This window comes from Cervus canadensis, chromosome X (assembly GCF_019320065.1).
Source record: "Cervus canadensis isolate Bull #8, Minnesota chromosome X, ASM1932006v1, whole genome shotgun sequence".
NCBI lineage: Eukaryota > Metazoa > Chordata > Mammalia > Artiodactyla > Cervidae > Cervus > Cervus canadensis.
Genome location: NC_057419.1, coordinates 143,377,657 through 143,400,118, shown reverse-complemented (window position 1 = coordinate 143,400,118; position 22,462 = coordinate 143,377,657). Strand labels below are relative to the sequence as shown.

The following is a 22,462-nucleotide window of genomic DNA, read 5'->3' as shown; positions in this document are numbered from 1 at the left end:
GTGAAGCAATCCTCTGTGGCCAGAAACAGCCAAAGGATTCACAGAATTATACAGAGCAGAGAAATGTGAGGAGGGAGATAGACGTTTCTAGGAGGGAAATAAAAAGGGAGATTCAAAAGGGGGAGAGCACAGCTAACTCAGGAAATAAATCTGTAAGTAAAAATAGATTCTAAAGATTGAATCTTTAAAGGTAAATACATTGATAAAAAAAATAAGTTTCAAAAAGCAAACATTAAGAACCTAGAATAGAATTTAAACTACTATAAATACTAGAAAAAAAGATAGAAGACAAAATAGCTCTCAGACTTATAATGTAGATACAGAAATGAAAGTAAAGGAATTGATAAGGAACAAAACTGTTTAAATTTTTTAAAAAATGTGAAAATGATAAAGAATAATCTAACAATTTCTATAGAGTTGCTGTGAGTTTAGTGGTGTCAGATCAGTGTCAGATAGTCTCTTTTATCTGCTTCTCAGTTCAGTTTAGTTCAGTCCTTCAGTCGAGTCCGGCTGTTTGCGAACCAATGAATCACAGCACGCCAGGCTTCCCTGTCCATCACCAACTCCCGGAGTTGACTCAAACTCATGTCCATCGAGTCGGTGATGCCATCCAGCTATCTAATCCTCTGTCATCCCCTTCTCCTGCACCCAATCCCTCCCAGCATCAGGGTCTTTTCAAATGAGTCAGTTCCTCACATCAGGAGGCCAAAGTATGGAGTTTCAACTTCAACATCAGTCCTTTCAATGAACACCCAGGACTGATCTCCTTTAGGATGGACTGCTTGGATCTCCCTGCAGTCCAAGTGACTCTCAAGTCTTCTCCAACACCACAGTTCAAAAGCATCAACTTTTCGGTGCTTGGGTTTCTTCACAGTCCAACTCTCAAATCCATACATGACCACTGGAAAAACCATAGCCTTGACTAGACGGACCACTGTAGGCAAAGTAATGTCTCTACTTTTTAATATGCTATCTAGGTTGGTCATAACTTTTCTTTCAAGGAGTAAGCATCTTTTAATTTCATGGCTGCAATCACCATCTTCAGTGATTTTGGAGCCCCAAACAATAAAGTCTGACACTGTTTCCACTGTTTCCCCATCTATTTGCCATGAAGTGATGGGATCAGATGCCATGATTTTAGTTTTCTGAATGTTGAGCTTTAAGCCGACTTTTTCACTCTTCTCTTTCACTTTCATCAAGAGAATTTTTTAGTTCCTCTTCACTTTCTGTCATAAGGGTGGTATCATCTGCATATCTGAGGTTATTGATATTTTTCCCAGCAATCTTGATTCCAGCTTGTGCTTCTTCCAGTCCAGCGTTTCTCATGATGTACTCTGCATATAAGTTAAATAAGCAGGGTGACAATATACAGCCTTGATGTATTCCTTTTCCTATTTGGAACCAGTCTGTTGTTCCACATCCAGTTCTAACTGTTGTATCCTGACCTGCATATAGGTTTCTCAAGAGGCAGGTCAGGTGGTCTGGTATTCCCATCTCTTTCAGAATTTTCCATAGTTTACTGTGATCTGCACAGTCAATGGCTTTGGCATAGTCAATAAAGCAGGAATAGATGTTTTTCTGGAACTCTCTTGCTTTTTTGATGATCCAGTGGATGTTGGCAATTTGATCTCTGGTTTCTCTGCCTTTTCTAAAACCAGCTTGAACATCTGGAAGTTCACGATTCACGTATGACTGAACCCTGGCTTGGAGAATTTTGAACATTACTTTACTAGCATGTGAGATGAGTGCAATTGTGCGGTAGTTTGAACATTCTATGGGATTGCCTTTCTTTGGGATTGTAATGAAAACTGACCTTTTCCAGTCCTGTGGCCATTGCTGAGTTTTCCAAATTTGCTGACATATTGAGTGCAGCACTTTCACAGCATCAATTTCAGGATTTGAAATAGCTCAACCAGAATTCCATCACCTCCACTAGCTTTGTTCATAGTGATGCTTTCTAAGGCCCACTTGACTTCACATTCCAGGATGTCTGGCTCTTGGTGAGTGATCACACCATTGTGATTATCTGGGTTGTAAAAATCTTTTTTGTACAGTTCTTCTGTGTATTCTTGCCATCTCTTCTTAATATCTTCTGCTTCTGTTAGGTCCATGCCATTTCCTTCTTTTACCGAACCCATCTTTGCATGAAACATTCCCTTGGTATCTCTAATTTTCTTGAAGAGATCTCTAGTCTTTCCCATTCTGTTGTTGTCCTCTATTTCTTTGCATTGATCACTGAGGAAGGCTTTCTTTTCTCTCCTTGTTATTCTTTGGAACTCTGCATTCAAATGGGAATCTTTCCTTTTCTCCTTTGCTTTTGACAGCTATATGTAAGGCCTCCTCAGACAACCATTTTGCCTTTTTGGATTTCTTTTCCATGGGGATGGTCTTGATCCTTATCTCCTGTATAGTGTCATGGACCTCTGTCCATAGTTCATCAGGCACTCTGTCTATCAGATCTAGTGCCTTAAATCTATTTCTCACTTTCACTGTATAGTCATAAAGGATTTTATTTAGGTCATACCTGAATGGTCTAGTGGTTTTCCCTGCTTTCTTCAATTTAAGTCTGAATTTGGCAATAAGGAGTTCATGATCTGAGCCACAGTCAGCTCCGAGTCTTGATTTTGCTGACTGTATAGAGCTTCTCCATCATTGGCTGCAAAGAATATAATCAATCTGATTTTAGTGTTGACCATGTGGTGATGTCTATGTGTAGAGTTTTCTCTTGTGTTGGTGGAAGAGGGTGTTTCCTATAACCAGTGCATTTTCTTGGCAAAACTCTATTAGCCTTTGCCCTGCTTCATTCTGTACTCCAAGGCCAAATTTTCCTTTTACTCCAGGTGTTTGTTGACTTCCTACTTTTGCATTCCAGTCCCCTATAATGAAAAGGACATCTTTTTTGGGTGTTAGTTCTAGAAGGTCTTCTAGGTCTTCATAGAATCATTCAACTTCAGCTTCTTCAACATTACTGGTCGAGACATAGACTTTGAGTACCGTGATTTTAAATGGTTTGCCTTGGAAACGAACAGTGATCATTCTGTCATTTTTGAGATTGCATCCAAGTACTGCATTTTGGACCCTTTTGTTGACCATGATGGCTACTCCATATTTTCTAAAGGATTCCTCCCCACAGTTGTAGATAATTATATCTGAGTTAAATTCACCCTTTCCAGTCCATTTTAGTTCGCTGATTCCTAGAATGTCAACATTAACTCTTGCCATCTCCTGTTTGACCACTTCCAATTTGCCTTGATTCATGGACCTAACATTCCAGGTTCCTATGCAATATTGTTCTTTACAGCATCGGACCTTGCATCTATATCCAGTCACATCCACAACTGGGTATTATTTTAGCTCTGGCTCCATCCCTTCATTATTTTTGGAGTTATTTCTCCAATGATCTCCAGTAGCATATTGGGCACCTACCAACCTGGGGAGTTCCTCTTTCAGTATCCTACCATTTTTGCCTTTTCATACTGTTCGTGGGGATTTCAAGGCAAGAATACTGAAGTGGTTTGCCATTCCCTTCCCCAGTGGACCACATTCTGTCAGGCCTCTCCACCATGATTAGTGCCTCTTGGGTGGCCCCACACAGCATGACTTAGTTTCATTGAGTTAGACAAGGCTGTATTCCATGTGATCAGATTGGCTAGTTTTCTCTGATTGTGGTTTCAGTGTGTCTGCCCTCTGATGCCTTCTCGCAACACCTACCATCTTACTTGGGTTTCTCTTACCTTGGACATGTGGTATCTCTTCACAGCTCCTCCAGCAAGGCACAGCCGCTGCTCCTTATCTTGGATGAGGGGTATCTCCTCATGGCGGTCCCTCCTGACCTTGAACATGGAGTAGCTCCTCTTGGCCCTCCTGCACCTGCTACTTGTTGTCAAATGCTATTGCTGTCCCCGAATTGAAGTTTCTGCATTAACTTCAGAGTTTCGATTTGTTGTACCTGTCACTTCTTGGCCAGTTCACCCTTCTTTGCTTATTTTTACTTCCTCAGTTTGCAATTTTCTTCCATGACTAGTTCACACCTGACTAGTTTGCACCTTAACACGAGTGGACAGTGGGCCTTTATTCAACCTTACTTGCTCAGGGGTGCAGTGGTGAGGGTGGGGACACTGAAAACCAATACCACTGGGATATGTGGGGGTGCTGGAGGTGGATGGACCACAGTGAACTTGCCACTGCCATAGGTGACATGTACTTTCTTGGTCCACCCGGCCCAGGTTCCTGGCTGATCTGTGAGGGCACTGTCCAAAGTGGGTCCTGTGTTTCATGCACTTCCAAAGTCTAAACCACTCAGGCTCTTGGGTGTTCTGCAAGGGCACTGACCACAGTCGGCTGTGTGCTTTGGTCCATTCCCAGGTCCAAGCTGCTCAGGCAACTAGGTGGTAGGCAAGGCACTGTCCCAGGCAGGCTGTAGATCTTATGTGTCTGGCAGGTCCCAGCCACTTGGTTTGTTGGCTTTGCTAGAAGGGCAATTTGCAAGAGTGCTGTGTGTCTCTGGAGGGGTGCTGAACTCAGGCTTTGACTTTCCTGGCCTATGTGAACTGTGCATGAACCCAGGAAGACATGATTAGCAACTGACAGCCTGCTCAGAGCTTGGTGGGAGATGTCGTCTCTGGGGCTGATATAACAGCAGCTTCTTGCCTTCTGCCTCTGGATGATGCCAAGATTCCTCTCTGCCTTCATGGAGGAAAGGGTCAGAAATGGCAACTAGCTTGTACACCTTTGATATTTTGTAATGTTCAATCTCTTGTTCTGTGAGTGTGCCAGTTTTCACTATGTGGCCTTAGAGACTTCTCTCAAGAAAGGTCCTTTTTTGCATTTTTGTCTTTGGTATTCCCAAAGTTTAGCATAACCTTAGCTCTGTCAGATTGTCCTCAGAGCATTAAAGCTGGGATCCTTACCATAGGGCAGAAGATACAGCCCAAGCAACCCTCCCAGGCTCACATCACTGATGGTGGCTGGGAGCATCTGAGCTTCTTCTCTGCTGGTAATTGCAGTTAGGGACATGTGTTTTTGTTTTTCTTTCCCCTGGTTATGTTGCTCTATGTGATCCCAGAGTTCACGACTGTCACCGATCTGAGAGGGTTTATTATTGTCTGTAATCTCCTCCTTTACAACTTCCTCTTCAAGACGGGTCTCAACCCCTAAATACTTTATCCCTCTTTATGTCTCTTTTATTTTGTCCTAACTCCTTTTGAAGAGACTTGTTTGACTTTCTGTGTATCTAGGGCCAGTCAACAGTATTCACAATTTGTTTTCTGGAAGTTCTTCTATGTGTAGTCGATCCTTAGATGAATTTGTGGGGGAGAGAGTGGTCTTTGCCTCCTATTCTTCTGACATCTTGGGACCAACCATCAACCTACAAGACCCATTTTATTAACTGAAATGTTGTTGTTCTTCAGCCACTAAGCCATGTTTGACTCTTTGTGTCCCTTTGAACTGTAGGACATCAGGCCTCTCTGAACCTCACCACCTCCTATACTCTCCCTGAGATCATATCCTTTGAATCACTGATGCTATCCAAAATTTTCATCCTCTCTCACTCTCTGCTCCTCCTGCTTTCAAGATTTCCTAAAGATCATTGTCTTTTCTAATGAGTCAGCTCTTTGCCTCTGTTGAACAAAGCTTTGGAGCTTTATTTTCAGAATCAGTCCTTCCAATGAATCTTCAGTATTGACGTGAACCGTGAACATCCAGATGTTCAAGCTGGTTTTAGAAAAGGCAGAGGAACCAGAGATCAAATTGCCAAAATCCGCTGGATCATCAAAAAAGCAAGAGAGTTCCAGAAAAACATCTATTTCTGCTTTACTGACTATGCCAAAGCCTTTGACTGTGTGGATCACAGTAAACTGTGGAAAATTCTGAAAGAGATGGGAATACCAGACCACCTGACCTGCCTCTTGAGAAACCTATATGCAGGTCAAGGTGCAACAGTTAGAACTGGACATGGAACAACAGACTGGTTCCAAATAGGAAAAGAAGTATGTCAAGACTGTATATGGTCACCCTGCTTATTTAACTTATATGAGGAGTACATCATGAGAAACGCTGGGCTGGAGGAAGCACAAGCTGGAATCAAGATTGCTGGGAGAAATATCAATAACCTCAGATATGCAGATGACACCACCTTTATGGCATAAGGTGAAGAAGAACTAAAGAGCCTCTTGATGAAAGTGAAAGAGGAGAGTGAAAAAGTTGGCTTAAAGCTCAACATTCAGAAAACTAAGATTATGGCATCTGGTCCCATCACTTCATGGCAAATAGATGGGGAAACAGTGGAAACAGTGGCCGATTTTATTTTTCTGGGCTCCAAAATCACTGCAGATGGTGACTGCAGAAATTAAACCAAAAGATGCTAACTCCTTGGAAGGAAAGTTATGACCAACCTAGACAGCATATTAAAAAGCAGAGACATTAGTTTGCCAACAAATGTCCGTCTAGTCAAGGCTATGGTTTTTCCAGTGGTTATGTATGGATGTGAGAGTGGGCTATAAGGAAAGCTGAGTGCTGTAGAATTGATGCTTTTGAACTGTGGTGTTGGAGAAGACTCTTGAGAGTCCCTTGGACTGCAAGGAGATCCAACCAGTCCATCCTAAATGAGATCAGTCCTAGGTGTCCTTTGGAAGGACTGATGCTGAAGCTGAAAGTCCAATACTTTGGCCACCTGATGCGAAGAGCTGACTCATTTGAAAAGACCCTGATGCTGGGAAAGATTGAGGGCAGGAGGAGAAGGGGACGATAGAGGATGAGATGGTTGGATGGCATCACCAACTCGATGGACATGGGTTTGGGTGGCCTCTGGGAGTTGGTGATGGACAGAGAGGCCTGGCTTGCTGCGTTTCATGCGTTCACAAAGAGTCGGGCACGACTGAGTGACTGAACTGAACCGATTTCCTTTAGAATTCACTGGTTTGATATTCTTGCAGTCCAAGGGACTCTCACAAGTCCTCCCCAGCAGAGCAGTTCAAAATCATCAATTCTTCCATGGTCTCACATCTGTACATGTCTACTGGAAAGATGAAATATGTGACTCTATAGGCCTCTATTGGCCAAGTAATGTATTTGTTTTTTAAAACACTTCCTAAATTTGTCATAGTTTTTCTGCCAAGAAGCAATTGTCTTGTAATTTTAAGGGTGCCATCACCATCTGCAGTGAATTTAGAGCCACAAAAAATGAAACCTGTCACTCTTTCTGAATTTACCCCTTCTATTTGCCTTGAACTGGTGGGAACAGATGCTATGATCTTACTTTTTGTAATATTGAGTATTCAAATGTACTGTTTAGCAAATGTTTCCCTATAAACAGTGACAATTATTGTTTTCTTGTAACTTTGTTTTCCCTCAGTGTTTAGGATAATAAACTATTCTCTAAGTGTTTTCTAAGACTATAGCTACTCATAATATACTCATACTATAGCTATGTAATACTGATGGTTTTAATTTTCTTGCTGGAAGCATGTGTGCTATGCTTCTGTGACAACTGGGTGAAATGTTGATAAAATACCCAGCTTATAAAATATTTCCACATTAACATAATGTCTTGAGCCTGTTCAAGACATCTAGTTAGTTTTCCCCTAATATGAAAACAAATACAAAGGATGACAAAGGCAAGAAACAAATACAAAGGCAAATACAAAGGATGACAATACCAAGAACATATGATATGGAGAGGGGGCAGGCAGCTGAACTACCATGGCATGAAGGGACAGAAGCTTGGCTCATCAATGCTTTCTATTGTAATATTTGGAACAAAAAGTTAGTGATGAAGGGAAATTTTACCTACTGAGATATGGGGAAGAGATTCTGATTTATACATCATTTAATTTCAACATTAGGTTATTCAGAATAGCCTGATTATAACCTATGCACTATGAACTCTGCATATGTTTTACCCATTAAAGGGAAATATATTTTTAGTAAGTGGGGTAGCTCTGGTCCCAAATGCAACTAGTTGACCACTGGGAATATTGTTCAGATATGTTCCTGTGTTACTGGAACTTGAATTTTTAAAATTTTATCCAATGTAAGAATAGCAGCTACTTTCTTATAACAATATCTTTAAGCACCTAACAGTTGCAATTTTATTGGCTCAAGGTGTCATCAGATGTATGAAACCCATCTCTTATTACAGAAAGAATAGCAGAAGATGAGCCAGATTATGGCATAGCCTTTCAGCAAGAGGACCTAAACTGTTCAGCCAGAAAGTTATTAACAAATCTTGGGTTGCACAAATAGTTCATTTACTCTATTGGGAGTGCCAATTGTTTGACCACTTTAATGAAGATGCTATAAATAATATTTTGACAAAAAATACAAAAACAAAAACAAAAAAGTTGGAACAAGATACAAGTCCTGAAGCCATTTAAACTGATATTTACTGTAGATTTATAACATATTATGCTTGAGGAGCATAAATTCTACTAATATGTAAGTTTTTAAAACTACAAATGGATGGGGATTATTTGATGCTATTAACTTTGTATGATTAAAGTAATCAATTTTTATAGTATAGCTTTGTTTTTCTGATTTACCTGAGTTTAAAAAGTTACTAAATAATTTTCTCCTTTGGTTTCACTTGCAGCTCTATCATAATCCAAATTTTGAATGAGATTATCCCCAAATTTGGTAAGAATGAAAAGAAGAGTTGGGAATAAAAGTGTCTCTACAGTATCTTCATTAGTCCGAGATTATAAGAAGCATATTAAGCAAGGGGCAATGTGGATGATCATAACTCTGACTTTCATCTTGAAACTAGAGGAGCGAACGCATTTTCAGGCTGCACAAGTTTAAGTATGCCATTCCTACCAAAGCCTTCTGCCATCCAGACAGTTGCTGATACAATTGCTCCAACTCAAAATGTTTTCTCTTCTCCATCATCAATATCAGTTAGACCACAGAAGCATATCGTGATACATCAACCTGCAACTGTTGTTGTTGTTTTTAATTGAAGGGTAATTGCTTTACAGAATTTTGCTGTATTCTGTCAGACCTCAAAATGAATCAGCCATAAATATAAATATATTCCCTCCCTTTTGAAACACCCTCCCATCTCCCTCCCTATCCCACACTCTAGGCTGAGCATTTTTCATGGGATATCACATAGCAGCTCCACTAAATCAAATGGCCTGAATGAGAATTTTGCAGCTATGTCTACTTCTATTTCTCAGTACCGCTTTGTATCTCCATTACAGAACAGGTATTTTGGACTGATGGTGGAGACTTCTACCTTTCCAGGCTTGTACAGTAATACATCAGCCCATGACGGTCCTTTTCCTAAACTACAACAGGCAGGCAATTCAGGTTTCCCAGTGCCAAAGATCCCTGATACATCTGCTGCCTCTCTTTCAAGGTCAACTCATCAACCATCTTCATTATTTGAAAATCATCCTAATACAACTGATCTACCAAACAGGTGTCAGATTATGCAGGATAATGAAGATTAGAATTAATGTTGGGAGATATCAAGAAATTCCTGCAATTCTCTTATTTGAAGAATAAATTTACATGCTCATCTTCATGGTGTCAATTTCTATTTTGAAATAATTGAGAGCAAAATGAGTTTTTATTTCAGTGCCTGGCTATTTTACTGTGCTTTATTATTATTATTTTTTTTACTGTGCTTTAATGTAAACTCTTCTGTTCAAGGAAACATTCAATATGCATCCTATGTAAATTACACCTAATGAATTATTTGAAAAAATAGAAAATTAGAGCAAAGTGAAAAGATGAAATGTAAACAAAATGATTTTGAAACCATCCAGGCTGAATTGACTGGGTGTCTAAGTTAGGATGGTATGGGAGAAGGAACAGATACAAATCAAATTTAGAAAAAAGCAAATGAAGAGCGTGTACTTCAGTGCTTTCTCAGTTTTATTACATTATGTCAGTTATCAGGAGGAAAGCTAAGAGGTTAGACAGCAGATTGTCTTCATTAAACAAAAATTTGTTTTGTACTTGAAAATGTAGATGTAGCATACTCAGTAACCATGATAACCATCATACTGTCACTGGAATACCAACAATAACATGACATAGTCAAAAATTGCACCACAGTCAGCAAAACATAGGTATTTTACAGGTGGTATTATAAATGGTCATTTTTTGTTCTGCTCTCCTTTTATCATGCTTTTATTTCATCCAACCAAGACACCACCCTATATTTCCTAATGTATATTTTGATGTTGCTTTCCTGTTCCTGAAAGACAGACTTAAATCCTTGTGGTGAATGCAGCATCTCAGCATGGTTAACCAGTTCTTGGAAGACATGACATCTGTTTCCCTTAGTAGCTTCATTATCTATCTGTTTCACTGAACTTCTAGAGCTACAATCAGGCTAAATATTTTCAGTCATGCTAAGCCACGTTTCAAAACTTTTCCTAAACTCCCCCTTGGGATTGGAAAGAACCTGTTTGCCTACCTACCAAGTTAACCATAGATATCAGATTCTTCTATATGTTTTGTGTCTACCCAAGTTTCCTTATGTATCTTGCGCATCAGTTAAGACTTAGTGCCTGCCAAATGATGTATTTTATGTACTTACTGAATTAGCAATAAAGAGATGTAATAACCAATCAAAAGCTATATACCTTACTCAACAACATCATGTTTCTCCCAACAACCTTGATGCCAGCTTGTGATTCATTCACCTGGTATTTTCATAGTGTTCTCCGCATATGTTTCACATAAGCAGAGTTATGAACTAGTTCGTCACTCTCCTTTTCCAGTTATGAAATGGTTAATCGTTCCATGTCTGGTTCCAATTCTTGCATCTTGACTCATTTAAGGGTGATTTCAACTTTTACCTCCTCAAGAATTTTCCATGTACCCCCACCCTCTTTTTTATTTTTTGGTTTTCTCATTGTGGGGCATTTATTATTGCCCCAGATGTCTCAGAGCTTTCCGTGTTTCTTTTCCTTTTATTTATTTTTTTTTGCATACCCCGCTGTGTTTCATTTATTTCCTCCTTTCTACCTCCAGCTAATTAGTTCTTTCTCTGTCTCTTTTACTGTATTGTTGGTTCCCTCCAGAGTGTTGTTAATCTCAGTTATTGAACTGATTATTACTGCTTGACTCTTCTTTATTTCTTCTAGATCCATTGGAAACATGCTTATTTCTTCTCAGTCTGGGCCTCCAGTGTATTTACTGGTGACTACTCTTAGCTTTGAAGATTTTGGTCATCTTTATTCTCATTATTCTGAATTTATTTCAGGAAGACTTCTTGTCTCCTCTTCTTTTGTTTGTTTTGGTGGGTTTTTATCATGTACCTTCACCAGCTGAATATTTCTCTCCCTTTTCATTTTCTTTAGATTGCTGTGGTTTGGGTCCCCTTTCTGAAGGCTGGAGGGTTACGGTTCCACTTCACTGTGGGACCTGACCTTTGTGGGTGGGATTGGACCAGAGACTTGTCAAGGTTTAAGGCTTCAGGGAATTTGTGTGTGTGCACTGCCAGGTGGATCTGGATCTCTTCTCTCTGGAGTGCAATAAATTATCCAGGGTTGTGCTTTGGGGTGTTTGTGGGTTTGACATGGCTTCAGGCAGCCCTTTTTATCATATTCACTGTCGTGTTTCTGTTTTGCTGAAGAATAGGTGTGGGGTCTCTTGTACCAGACTTGCTGCCTCAAGCGTGGAGCTTGCTTTCCATGTAGGTATGGAAACTCTGGGGTGTGTGCCTGTTCTTTAATGTTCCCTGAGGTCAGGAGTTCTATGGTGATCTAAAGTTCTGGAATCAACGTCCTGGCCTCTGGGTTTCTGTCCCCAAGTTACAGTAACATAAAAAATCCACACCCACACAATACAGAAGTTAAAATCCCTAGGTTAATGGTGACACAACTCTCCTCATCCAGAAACAGTCAAAGGGATTCACAGAGTTACATAGAGCAGAGAAAAGGGAAGAGGGAGATAGAGGTGCCTAGGGGGAGAAAAGGGAGAGTCAAAAGGGGAGAGAGCAATCTACTCAGGAAACAAATCCCTAAGTGAAAACAGATCCTAAAGATTTTGTTCCTAAAGTTACAAAGTTGATAACAATTTTCGTAAAGCAGAAATTAACAACCAAGTATAAAATTTAGACTCGTTTAAATAGTGTAAAAAAAGATGCCAAAATCATTCTCATATATATAAAAGAATGTTTAAAAAATAGATTTATGTTTATTTTTTAGAAAGGTAATAATAGTCAATAGAAATAAAAGTTCAGGGAATAATAAAGAACTAAAAGTTTTAAAAGTTAAAGAAATCAAAATTATAGAAATAGATCTCAGAATTTCTAAGAAGTTGTTGTGTGCTTTATGGTGTCAGTACAGCATCAGATAGTCTCTTGAAGCTTGTACTTATCAAAGGCTACTGTTGTCCCTCAAGTGAACAGTCTTGGCATTAACTGCAGACTGTTGTTCCACTGAACCTGTCACTTCTGGGTTGGTTTACACTGCTCCGCTAATATTTTCTTCTTCTATTTGAAAGCCTCTCCCTTGTCTGGTTTTCAACATGAATGAGGGTGTGGTAGCCTCTTATTCAACCTCACTTGCTCAGTGATTTGGTGGTGAGGGACAGGACACTGAAAACAAATACCACTGGGATATGTGGTTGTGCTTGAGGTGGATGAACCACATTGGACTTGCCACTGACAAATGTGACATGTCCTTTCTGGGTTCACCCATCTCAGTGTCCCATTTGCAACACGAGGGCACTGTCCCAAGTGGGCCCTATGTTTCATGCACTTCCCAGGTCTAAGCCAATCAGGCACTTAGGTGCTCGGCAAGGGCCCTGACCATGATTGTCTATGTGCTTTGTGCTCTTCCCAGGTCCAAAAACTCAGGTGACTGTGTGGTGGGCAAGGCAGTGTCCCAGTTGGGCCATGCATCTTATGCAGCTCTCTGGTCCCAGACACTCATTTTGCTGCCTGTGCCAGAGGACACAGTCTCAGCTGTGCCGTGTGTCTCCTCAGGGTAGCTGACCCCAGGCTGTTACGATCCTGGCCTATGTGAACTGTCCATGAAGCCAGGAATTCATGGTTAGCAACTGTCATCCAGCTTAGAGCTTTGTGGGAGATATTTTTGGGGCCAAGATACCACTAGCCTATTTCCTTCTGCCTCTGGCAGTCGTGCACATTCTTCTCTCCCTGCATGCAGGAAAAGGTCTTAAATGGAAGGTCTCCTTTGGTATTTTCTAGTGCACAGTCTTCTGTTCTGTGAGTGTGCCATGGTTCACTACGTGGCCTTAGAGCCTTCTCTCAGGAAAAGTCCTTTTTAAAATTTTTGTCTCTAGCGTTCCCATGGTTTAGGAGTTTATGTCACCTCAGCTGCGTCAGATTGTCCTCAGGGCACCAAAGCCTGGTTCTAACCAGAGTGTGTTTGATACAACCCAGGCCTCCCTCCCAGGCCCCACTGTATGATGGTGGACAGGAGCATCTGAGCCACTTCTCGGTCGGTAACTGCAGTTACTGGCATAATCTGTGTTTTTGCTCCTCCCGCCCCGCCCACAACCCACAGTTCTGTTTCTTCCCCCACTGACACCTATGAGAGAGGGTTTCCTATTTTGCCCAAATTTCTCTTCCTTTATGACTCTCTCTCCAAGATCGGTCTCCATCCCTAAAAACTTTTCCTCTCTTTATATCTCTTATTTTGTCCTACCTCCTTTTTAAGAGACTGGTTTGCCTTTTTTGGTTTCTAGGGCCCATCAACATCGTTCACAAGTTGGTTTCTGGAAGGTGTTCCATGTGCAGTCGATCCATTGATGAATTTGTGTGGGAGAAAGTGGTCTGTGCCTCCTATTCCTCTAACATCTTGAGACCTAACCACGACCCTGAAAGATCCATTTTATTAACTGAAACCTTGTTGTTGTTCAGTCAGTAAGCCATGCCTGACTCTGTGAGCCCTTGGACTGCAGCCCACAAGGCCTCTCTGTCCCTCAACATCTCCCAGAGTCTGCCCAAGATCATGTCCATTGAACGGGTGAAGCTATAGCACCTTCTCCTCCTCTCTAACCCACTTCTCTTCTTGATTTCAATGTTTTCTGAGAATCAGGGTCTTTTCTAGTGAGTCAGTTCTTTGCTCAGGTAGTCAAAGCTTTAGAGACTCAGCTTCCGCGTCAGTGATTCTAACGCATCTTCAGAGTTGATTTCCTTTATGTTTGACTGGCTTGATCTCCTTGCAATCCAATGGACACTCACAAGTCATCCCCAGCAGAGCATTTTGGTGTTCTCACATCTGTATGTGTTTACTGGAATGAACATAGATGTGATTCTATGGACCTCCATTGGTCAAGTCATGTCTTCACTTTTTAACATGCTTCTAAATTTGTGGTAGCTTTTCTTCCAGGAAGCAACTGTCTTCTAATTTTATGGCTGCCATCACCAACTGCAGTGAATTTAGAGCCACAAAAGAGGAAATATATCACTGCTTTTAACTTTTCCCCTTCTATTTCTCATGAAGTGGTAGGACCAGATGCCATGATCTTACTTTTTGCAATATTGAGAATTCAAATGTACTGTTTACCAAGGGTTTTCCTATCAGCGTTGACAATTATTGTTTTCTTGTAACTTTGTTTTCCCTCAGTGTTTAGGATAAGAAATTATTTTCTAAGAGTATTCTAAGATGATAGTTACTCATATATTATACTGCTGATTTTAAGCTTCCTGCTGGAAGCAGCTGTGCCATGCTTCTGTGACAACCGGGTTAAATGTTGATAAAATACACAGTCTATAAAATATTTCCCAATTAACATAACATATTGAGCCTGTTCATGTTATCTAGTTAGATTTTCTCTAATGTAGCAACTATAGAAATACAAAGGAGGACAAGATCAAGAGATATAATGTGGAGAGGGGGCAGGAAGCTGAACCACTGTGGCATGAAGGGAGATAAATTTTGATCATCAATGATGACTATTGAAATATTTCATACCAGAAGTTTAAAGTGATGAAAGAAAATTTTACATACTGAATTATGGAGAAGTGATTCTGATGTCTACATCATATAATTTTAATGTTCAGCTAGCCAGAAGAGCCTGATTGTGATCTATGAACCGTGCACTGTACATCCGTTTTACCCATTAAATGGGTAGCTGAACATTGTGCATGTGGTTCAGACATGTTCCTATGTTATTGCAGAAATGAATATTTAAAATTGTATCCAATGTGAGGATAGCAACAGCTTTCTTAGAATAATATCTTTAAGTAACTAAGAGTGGCGATTTTATGGGCTCAAGGTGTGCTCATAAGTATGAACCCCATCTGTTATTACAGAAAGAATAGTGGAAAATGAGCTAGATTAAGGGAGAGCTTTTCAACAACAGGATTAGAATCATTCAGCCAGAAAATTATTAAGTAATACTGGGCTTCCCAAACAGTTCATTTAGGAACTTGGGGGCAAGCAAAGAGTTCGTTCAACTAAATAAAGTTGCTTAAAATTACACACACACACACACACACACACACACACACACACACACACACACACACACACACACACACACACACACACACACACACACACACACACACACACACACACACACACACACACACACACACACACACAGTGTGTGTGTGTGTGTGTATGTGTGTGAGTATAAAAAATAGTACAATGGCTAGGTATAACAACAATGGAAAAAATTAAAACCCAAAAGTAGAATGATTCAAAAGCCTACTTTGTTATTGAATATATGTAAAGTGGAAATACTTCAAAATGTGTTTTCTTGGCCGCATCTAAAATATGAGGACTTTTTATATCACTCCCCTCTTTCCTTTTAATGAATATCTACCAATTTTCAAATGTTTGTCCAGGTTTAATGACAAAAATAGACAGATACTGTTTGCATAACAGAAAATATTGATACCAAGCTTCGATCTCAGGATTATTTCCAACTCCAAGCTTCATTTAAACAGGAAATAATCAATGTTGTTGACTCAAACACTCCAAGAGCTGGGGAACCTGAAACAGAAATCGAACCTGCAACTGAGATTTTCTGTCACATTTATGATCAACCTTTAAGTCCAACACTTTATTTCCTTTCTTATTCTGAGCAGTCTCTTCTTTAGGTTGAAAAGTATGAAAAAAGAGAGAGAGACATAGGGGATTGTAGATCTGCTCATGTTCCAAGAGTAATTTTAATCAGAGAAGTTAGAAAAGGCAGAAACAAAAGAAAATAATCAAGCAATATAAAATAATAAGGATTTAGCCATTAAGCAAAGTCAAGGATCTTTATTTCCTCCTCAAGGGCCATAGATAATATTCTGAGCAATATCCTGTGAGCAGTTTTAGAGATGCTAAAGCCCCAACCAGACTGAAATTTAAGTACATAGGCCACAGAGTAGATGGAACTAGCTGGTCAATGATGTTGTCTCCTAATATCCTCAGTAAGAGGCCATCCCTGAAAGCATTTGGGGAGTGTGGGTCTTTTAATCACCAGCTGCTAGGACGCCTTGCTTGGTCCTACAATAAACACTACGCTTGCTTTCACTGCAACACACAGTCAGTTGATTGACTTTATTGCACAGAAGCGAGCAGACCCAAGTATGGTTTGGTAACAGTACTGAATAATAAGGATGTGTGTATAGAAGGGTGATAAATCGCTTTTTTTTCAGGAACCAAGTAGATTTGTTGATGTGATTTTTCTGTGTAAAAATTCTTTAGGAATGAGATTTTGCAGGTTTCATATTTTTAGTTACTATTTATGTAAGCAGCCTGTATTTAAGTTGATACAGAAGTAGACACTGATTGAACATTACCCTTCAATTGCTAGGAGACCAGTGACTTTGTGATGTCACAGTTACCCTTCAATTGCCAGGAGACCAGTGACTTTGTGATGTCACAGCTTTTTGACTTTGAGAACCACTGTGATGGTCTAGAGAATTCATCTCTGTAGGCCAGCCAGGCAGCATTTGAAGTTGCAGTGTGTAAAATCAGACAAATGAGAAAAGTATCTGAAGAAAGATTTCTTTGAGATGGCACATATTTCTTCAGAAATTCAAGATGTGCCTCCTAAAGACGAATCAACTGGTTCAGAAACCTCCATTAGATCTCCTTTGTGTGATTACACACTTACTGAGGACTCAGTTTTGAGATCTATGATCGAAGAAGCAGCTTTTCAGGCTTTGTTTGAGGAAGTTGTGATAAAAATGCCACGTTACACATTTTCTGTCTCTGAAACAGATGGATTGAACAATTTTCTTTCACTCAATTTTCCTCAAAAACTTTGGAAGATAGTTGAAAGTGATCAGTTTAAATCTATTTGGTGGGATGAGAGTGGCACTTCTATAGTGATCAATGAAGAAGTCTTTAAGAAAGAAGTCTTAGAAAGAAAGGCCCCTTTCAGAATATTTGAAACTGATAGCATGAAAAGTTTAGTTCGACAGCTTAACCTTTATGGGTTTAGAAAAAAGCAACAAACTTTTCAAAGATCTGCTTCACTAGCTGACTTTCTGGAAGAAGAAAACAATGTCTCTGTTTTGAGCAAGGTATTCCAAACTTTTCACTTATTATTGGCAATATGTAAGATTAAATCATTTGACCTAGAAAACATGTTCACATATGTAGCTAAAACTGAATTTAAAATTGAGATAACAAACTGTTGAAAAGTTTTATTTTTTGAAGTTGAGAACAGCTAGAGGTTAAAATATTTGATATTTAACAAACATTACTAGCAACTTGAAACCAGATACAAGTCCTGAAGCTAATTAAAGTGGGATTTACTATATATGTTTACAATATATTTTTACTTGGTATTTACTGTACATGTTTACAACATATTTTTACTTGAGGATCATAATTGCTTCTAACATGTAAGGTATTTTTTTATAGTGCCTATGCTTTTGATTTCTCCTTCATATTTGAATGAGATCCTTACTGGATATAATAATCTGGGTTGTAAATTTTTCTCTTCCATCACTTTAAGTATGCCCTGCCATTCCCTTCTGGCCTGAAGAGGTTATATTGAAAGATCAGCTGCTATCCTTATGGGAATCTCCTTGTCTCTTATTTGTTGTTTTTCCCTTGCTGCTTTTAATATTTCTATTTCTGTTTGATCTTCGTTAATTTGCTTAATATGTGTCTTGGGGTGTTTGCCTTGGGTTTATCATATTTGGGACTTTCTGGGTTTCTTGGACTTGGGTGGCTATTTCCTTCCCCATTTTAGGGAAGTTTTCAACTATTATCTCCTCAAGTATTTTCTCATGGCCTTTATTTTTGTCTTCTTCTTCTGGTAGTCCTATGATTCAAATGTTGGGGTGTTTAACATTGTTTCAGAGGCCTCTGAGGTTGATTTTATTTCTTTTAATTCTTTTTGTCTTTTTCCTCTCTGCTTCATTTATTTCTACAGTTCTATCTTTTACCTCACTTATCCTATTTTCTGCCTCCATTATTCTACTGTTGGTGCCCTCCAGAGTGTTTTTGATATCATTTATTGCATTATTCATTATTGATTGACTCTTTCTTATGTCTTCTAGGTCCGTGTTAAACATTTCTTGCATCTTCTCAATCCTTGTCTCCAGGCTGTTTATCTGTAACTCCGTTTTGTTTTCAAGATTTTGGATCATTTTTACTATCAGTATTCTGAATTGAATTCTTTATCAGGTAGACTCCCTGTCTCCTCTTCTTTTGTTTGGTTTGTTGGGCATTTATCATGTTCCTTTACCTGCTGATTATTTCTCTGCCTTTTCGTCTTGTTTAGATTGCTATGTTTGGGGTGGCCTTTCTGTATTCTGGCACTTTATGGTTCCTCTTTATTGTGGCTGTTTCTCACTGTGGGTGGGTTTGGCCAGGTGGGCTTGTCAAGGTTTCCTGGTTAGGGAGGCTTGTGTTGGTGTTCTAATGGGTGGAGCTGGATTTCTTCTCTCTGGAGTGCAATGAAGTGTCCAGCAGTGAATTTTGAGATGTCTATGGGTTTGGTGTGACTTTGGGCAGTCTATATATTGAAGCTCAGGGCGATGTTCCTGCGTTGCTGGTATGTCTCGCTCTGGAACTTGTTGGCTCTTGGGTGGTGCTTGGTTTCAGTGTAGGTATGGAGGCTTTTGGATGAGCTTTTATCGATTTATGTTCCCTGGAGTCAGGAGTTCTTTGGTGTTCTCAGGTTTTGGACTTATGCCTCTTCCCTCTGGTTTTCAGTTTTATTCTTACAGTAGCCTCAAGACTTCTCCAACTATACAGCACTGATGATAAAACATCTAGGTTAATGATGAAGAGCTTCTCCACAGTGAGGGGCACCCAGAGAGGTTCACAGAGTGACATGGAGAAGGGAAGAGGGAGATAGAGGTGACCAGGAGAAGAAGAGGGGGACTCAAAAGGGGAGAGAGAAAGCTATCCAGTAATCAATTCTCTATGTACTCTCCACAGTCTGGGCACCTCAGAGAGGTTCACAGTTATACAGCAAAGAGAAGAGGGAGGAAGGAGACAGAGGTGACCAGGAAGAGAAAAGGGGGAGCCAAAAGGAGAGAGACAAATCCGGCCAGTAATCAGTTCCCTAAGTGTTCTCCACAGCCTGGAACACACAAAAAGATTCACATAGTTAGGTAGAGATGAGAAGGGGGAGGGAGGAGATAGAGGCGACCTGGTGGAGAAAAAGGAGAGTCAAAAGGGGAAGAGCACAATCAAGGCTGTAACCACACTCCCAAGTTAAAATGGGTACTGAAGATTGGGTTCTTAAAGGTACAAAATTGATAATAAATACCAAAAAGCAAAGATTAAAAATCTAGAGTAGAGGTTAGACTCTCAAAGATGCAATATTAAACAAAAAAAAAAAAACAATGTCACAAAAATTATAAAAAAATATATATATATGAAGTTTGCTTTAAAAATAGGGTCTTTTTTGCAAGGTAATAGTAGGTTATAAAAATGAAAATTAAAGGAGTAATAGAGGACTTTAATAACTTAAAAATAATAAAAGTAAAAATATATCTAGGAATTTCTCTGGAGCTGTTGCAGGCAGTGTGGGGTCAGTTCAGTTTCAGATAGCTCCTTGATCTGACTTATACTTCTCAAGATCAGTAGGCCCTTTCCAATGTAGTCGGTGCTAACTACAGGGTTTTAATCTGTTGCACCTGTCACTTCCAGAGCGGTTCCCTCTGTTTATTTTAGTTTCTTCTATTTGCTGGTGTCTTCAGTGTCTAATTTCCACCCTGACACAAGGGGGCAAAAGTGGTCACTATTTAGGCTCACTTGTTCAGTCGTGCTGTGAGGAGGGAGGAACACTCTAAAGAAATATCACTGGCATGGGAAATGCTCGAAGACTCGGCCGCACTGGGTTTGCCCCAGCTCAGGGTGCGTGCACTTTCCCAGTTTATACTTCTCAGGATCTATGTTGCTTCTGCTAGTGCACTGTCTGAAGCGGGCCCTGGGTTGCGTGCACTTGCCAGGTCTAAGCCGCTCAGGTAAGGTTCTCGGGTACTCCACAAAGGCGTGGACTCGGTTGGGCCTGTGTTTTGTGCCCTTCCCAGGTCCCAGCAGCTCAGGCGACCAGGTGCTTGTAGTAGTCTCCCCAGGTGGGGAGTGTATCTTATCACCTCCCCGGTCCCAGCCACTTGGTTTCCTGGGTGGCAGCGGACGTGCCTGTCTCAGGTGTGCCGTGCGTCTCTTCTTGGGAGCTGATCTCTGGCTGTGACCCTCCCGGCGGATGTCAACCATCCAGAATCCCAAGAAGTCTTGGTTAGCAACTGGGTGCCTGCTTGCAGTTTGGTAGAGGATGCCTCCCCGGGCCTGATATTGCCCCTTTCCGGCTCTAACTGCCCCTGCTTGCCTCCCCGTCTCCAGGGGTGATGGGATGGTCTGCAGCCGGCTAGCTCTCCTCTGGTATTTGCTCAGTCCTTTGTTCTGTGTGTGGGCCCCGCCGTGCCTTAGGTTAGGGCTTTCATGGGATAGTTCTCTCTGACTCTCTCTCTCTCTCTCTGGCTATCCCACAGTTGTGGTTGCTATCTGATGTTAGTTCCCTCAGATTGCCTTAGGGAGTTCAGGCCCTGTCCTTACCCTAAGCAATGAAGCCTGCACCTCCCTGTTCAGCCCACACTTGCTGGTGGCAGATGCGAGCACTGGGAGTTGCCTTTAGGCATGTCATCTGTGGGTTTTATTTATTTATTTATTTTTCTCCTAGTTATGTAGCCCTCTGAGATTCCAACACTCTCCACAGACCTACTGGTGAGAGTGTTTCCTAATGTTTGGAAACTTCTCCTCTTTTAAGACTCCCTTCCTGGGACAGATCTCCATCCCTACGTCTTTTGTGTCTCTTTTTATCTTTTATATTTTGTCCTACCTCCTTTCAAAGACAATGGGCTGCCATTCTGGGGGCTTGATGTCTTCTGCCAGCATTCAGAAGTTGTTTTGTGGAATTTGCTCAGCTTTCAAATGTTCTTTCAAAGAATTTGTGGGGGAGAAAGTGGTCTCCCCATCTTATTCTTCTGCCATCTTCAGAACGCCTCTCTCTAACATGTAAGATGTTAAAACTACTAATGGAGGTATTTTATTTGATGCTATTTCATTTGTATCATTAAAAGAGTAAATGCTTATAGTTTAGTTTTGCTTGTCAGTTTTACCTTGGTTTATAAAGAAACTAAATAATTTTCTCCTTTGATTTTAGATACAGATCTATCATAATCCAAATTTCAAAAGAGGCTATCCCCAACTTTTACTAAGACTGAAAAGAAGAGTTGGGATTAAAAATGTCTCTCCAATATCTTCATTAGTTCGAGATTACAAGAAGAAGCATGTTAAAGCACGGGGCTACATACATGATCGTAACTCTAATTTTCTTCCTGAAACTAGCGGGGAGAGTGCATTTTCAGCCTCGACAAGTTTAAGTGTGCCTTTCATACAAAAGCCTTATACCAGGCAGACAGTCGCTAATAGAAGTGCCCTATCTCCGTGTGATTTTCCTTCCCCATCATCAATATTAGTTAGACAAACAGAACAGATTGTGATAGATCAACCTGCTGTTTTAAATCAGTTGAGCATTTTAAATTGGCACTCACATAGCAGCTACACTCAAGCAAATGGCTGCATTGAGAACTTTGCTACTACAATTACTTCTGCTTCTCCAAACCACATCGTATTTCCATTACAGAGCAGTTATTTTGGACTGATGGTGGAGCCTTCTAAATTTCCAGTTAGGTACAATGATATGTCAGCCCATGACAGTCCTTTTCCTAACCTGCAACAGAGGGGCAACTCATGGTCCCCAGTGCCAAGGATCCGTGATACATCTGCCTCCTCTCTTTCAAGGTCAACTCATCAAGAATCTTCATTATATGAAAACCATCCTAATTAAAACTGATCTATCAAATATGTGTCAGATTATGCAGCATAAAAAAGATTAAAATTTATGGTGGGCGATGTCAACAAATTCCTACAGTTCTCATATTTGAACAATAAAGTTACATGTTCATCTTCATAGTTTCATTTTCTATTTTGAAACGAGTAAAATGAGGCCTTATTTCAATGTCTGGCTATATTGATATGTTGTTTTATAAACTCTTTAG

At 40.3% G+C, this 22,462-nt stretch overlaps 1 protein-coding gene across 1 annotated transcript; it reads left to right on the top strand.

Moving 5' to 3' along the window:
- The first annotated feature begins 16,945 nt into the window (after nucleotides 1-16,945).
- LOC122435228 (heat shock transcription factor, Y-linked-like) lies at nucleotides 16,946-22,251 on the top strand. Its single transcript, XM_043459247.1, has 2 exons — nucleotides 16,946-17,458; nucleotides 21,565-22,251. The coding sequence occupies exons 1-2, from the start codon at nucleotides 16,946-16,948 to the stop codon at nucleotides 22,249-22,251; spliced, it is 1,200 nt and encodes a 399-aa protein (XP_043315182.1).
- The last annotated feature ends 211 nt before the right edge of the window (nucleotides 22,252-22,462 follow it).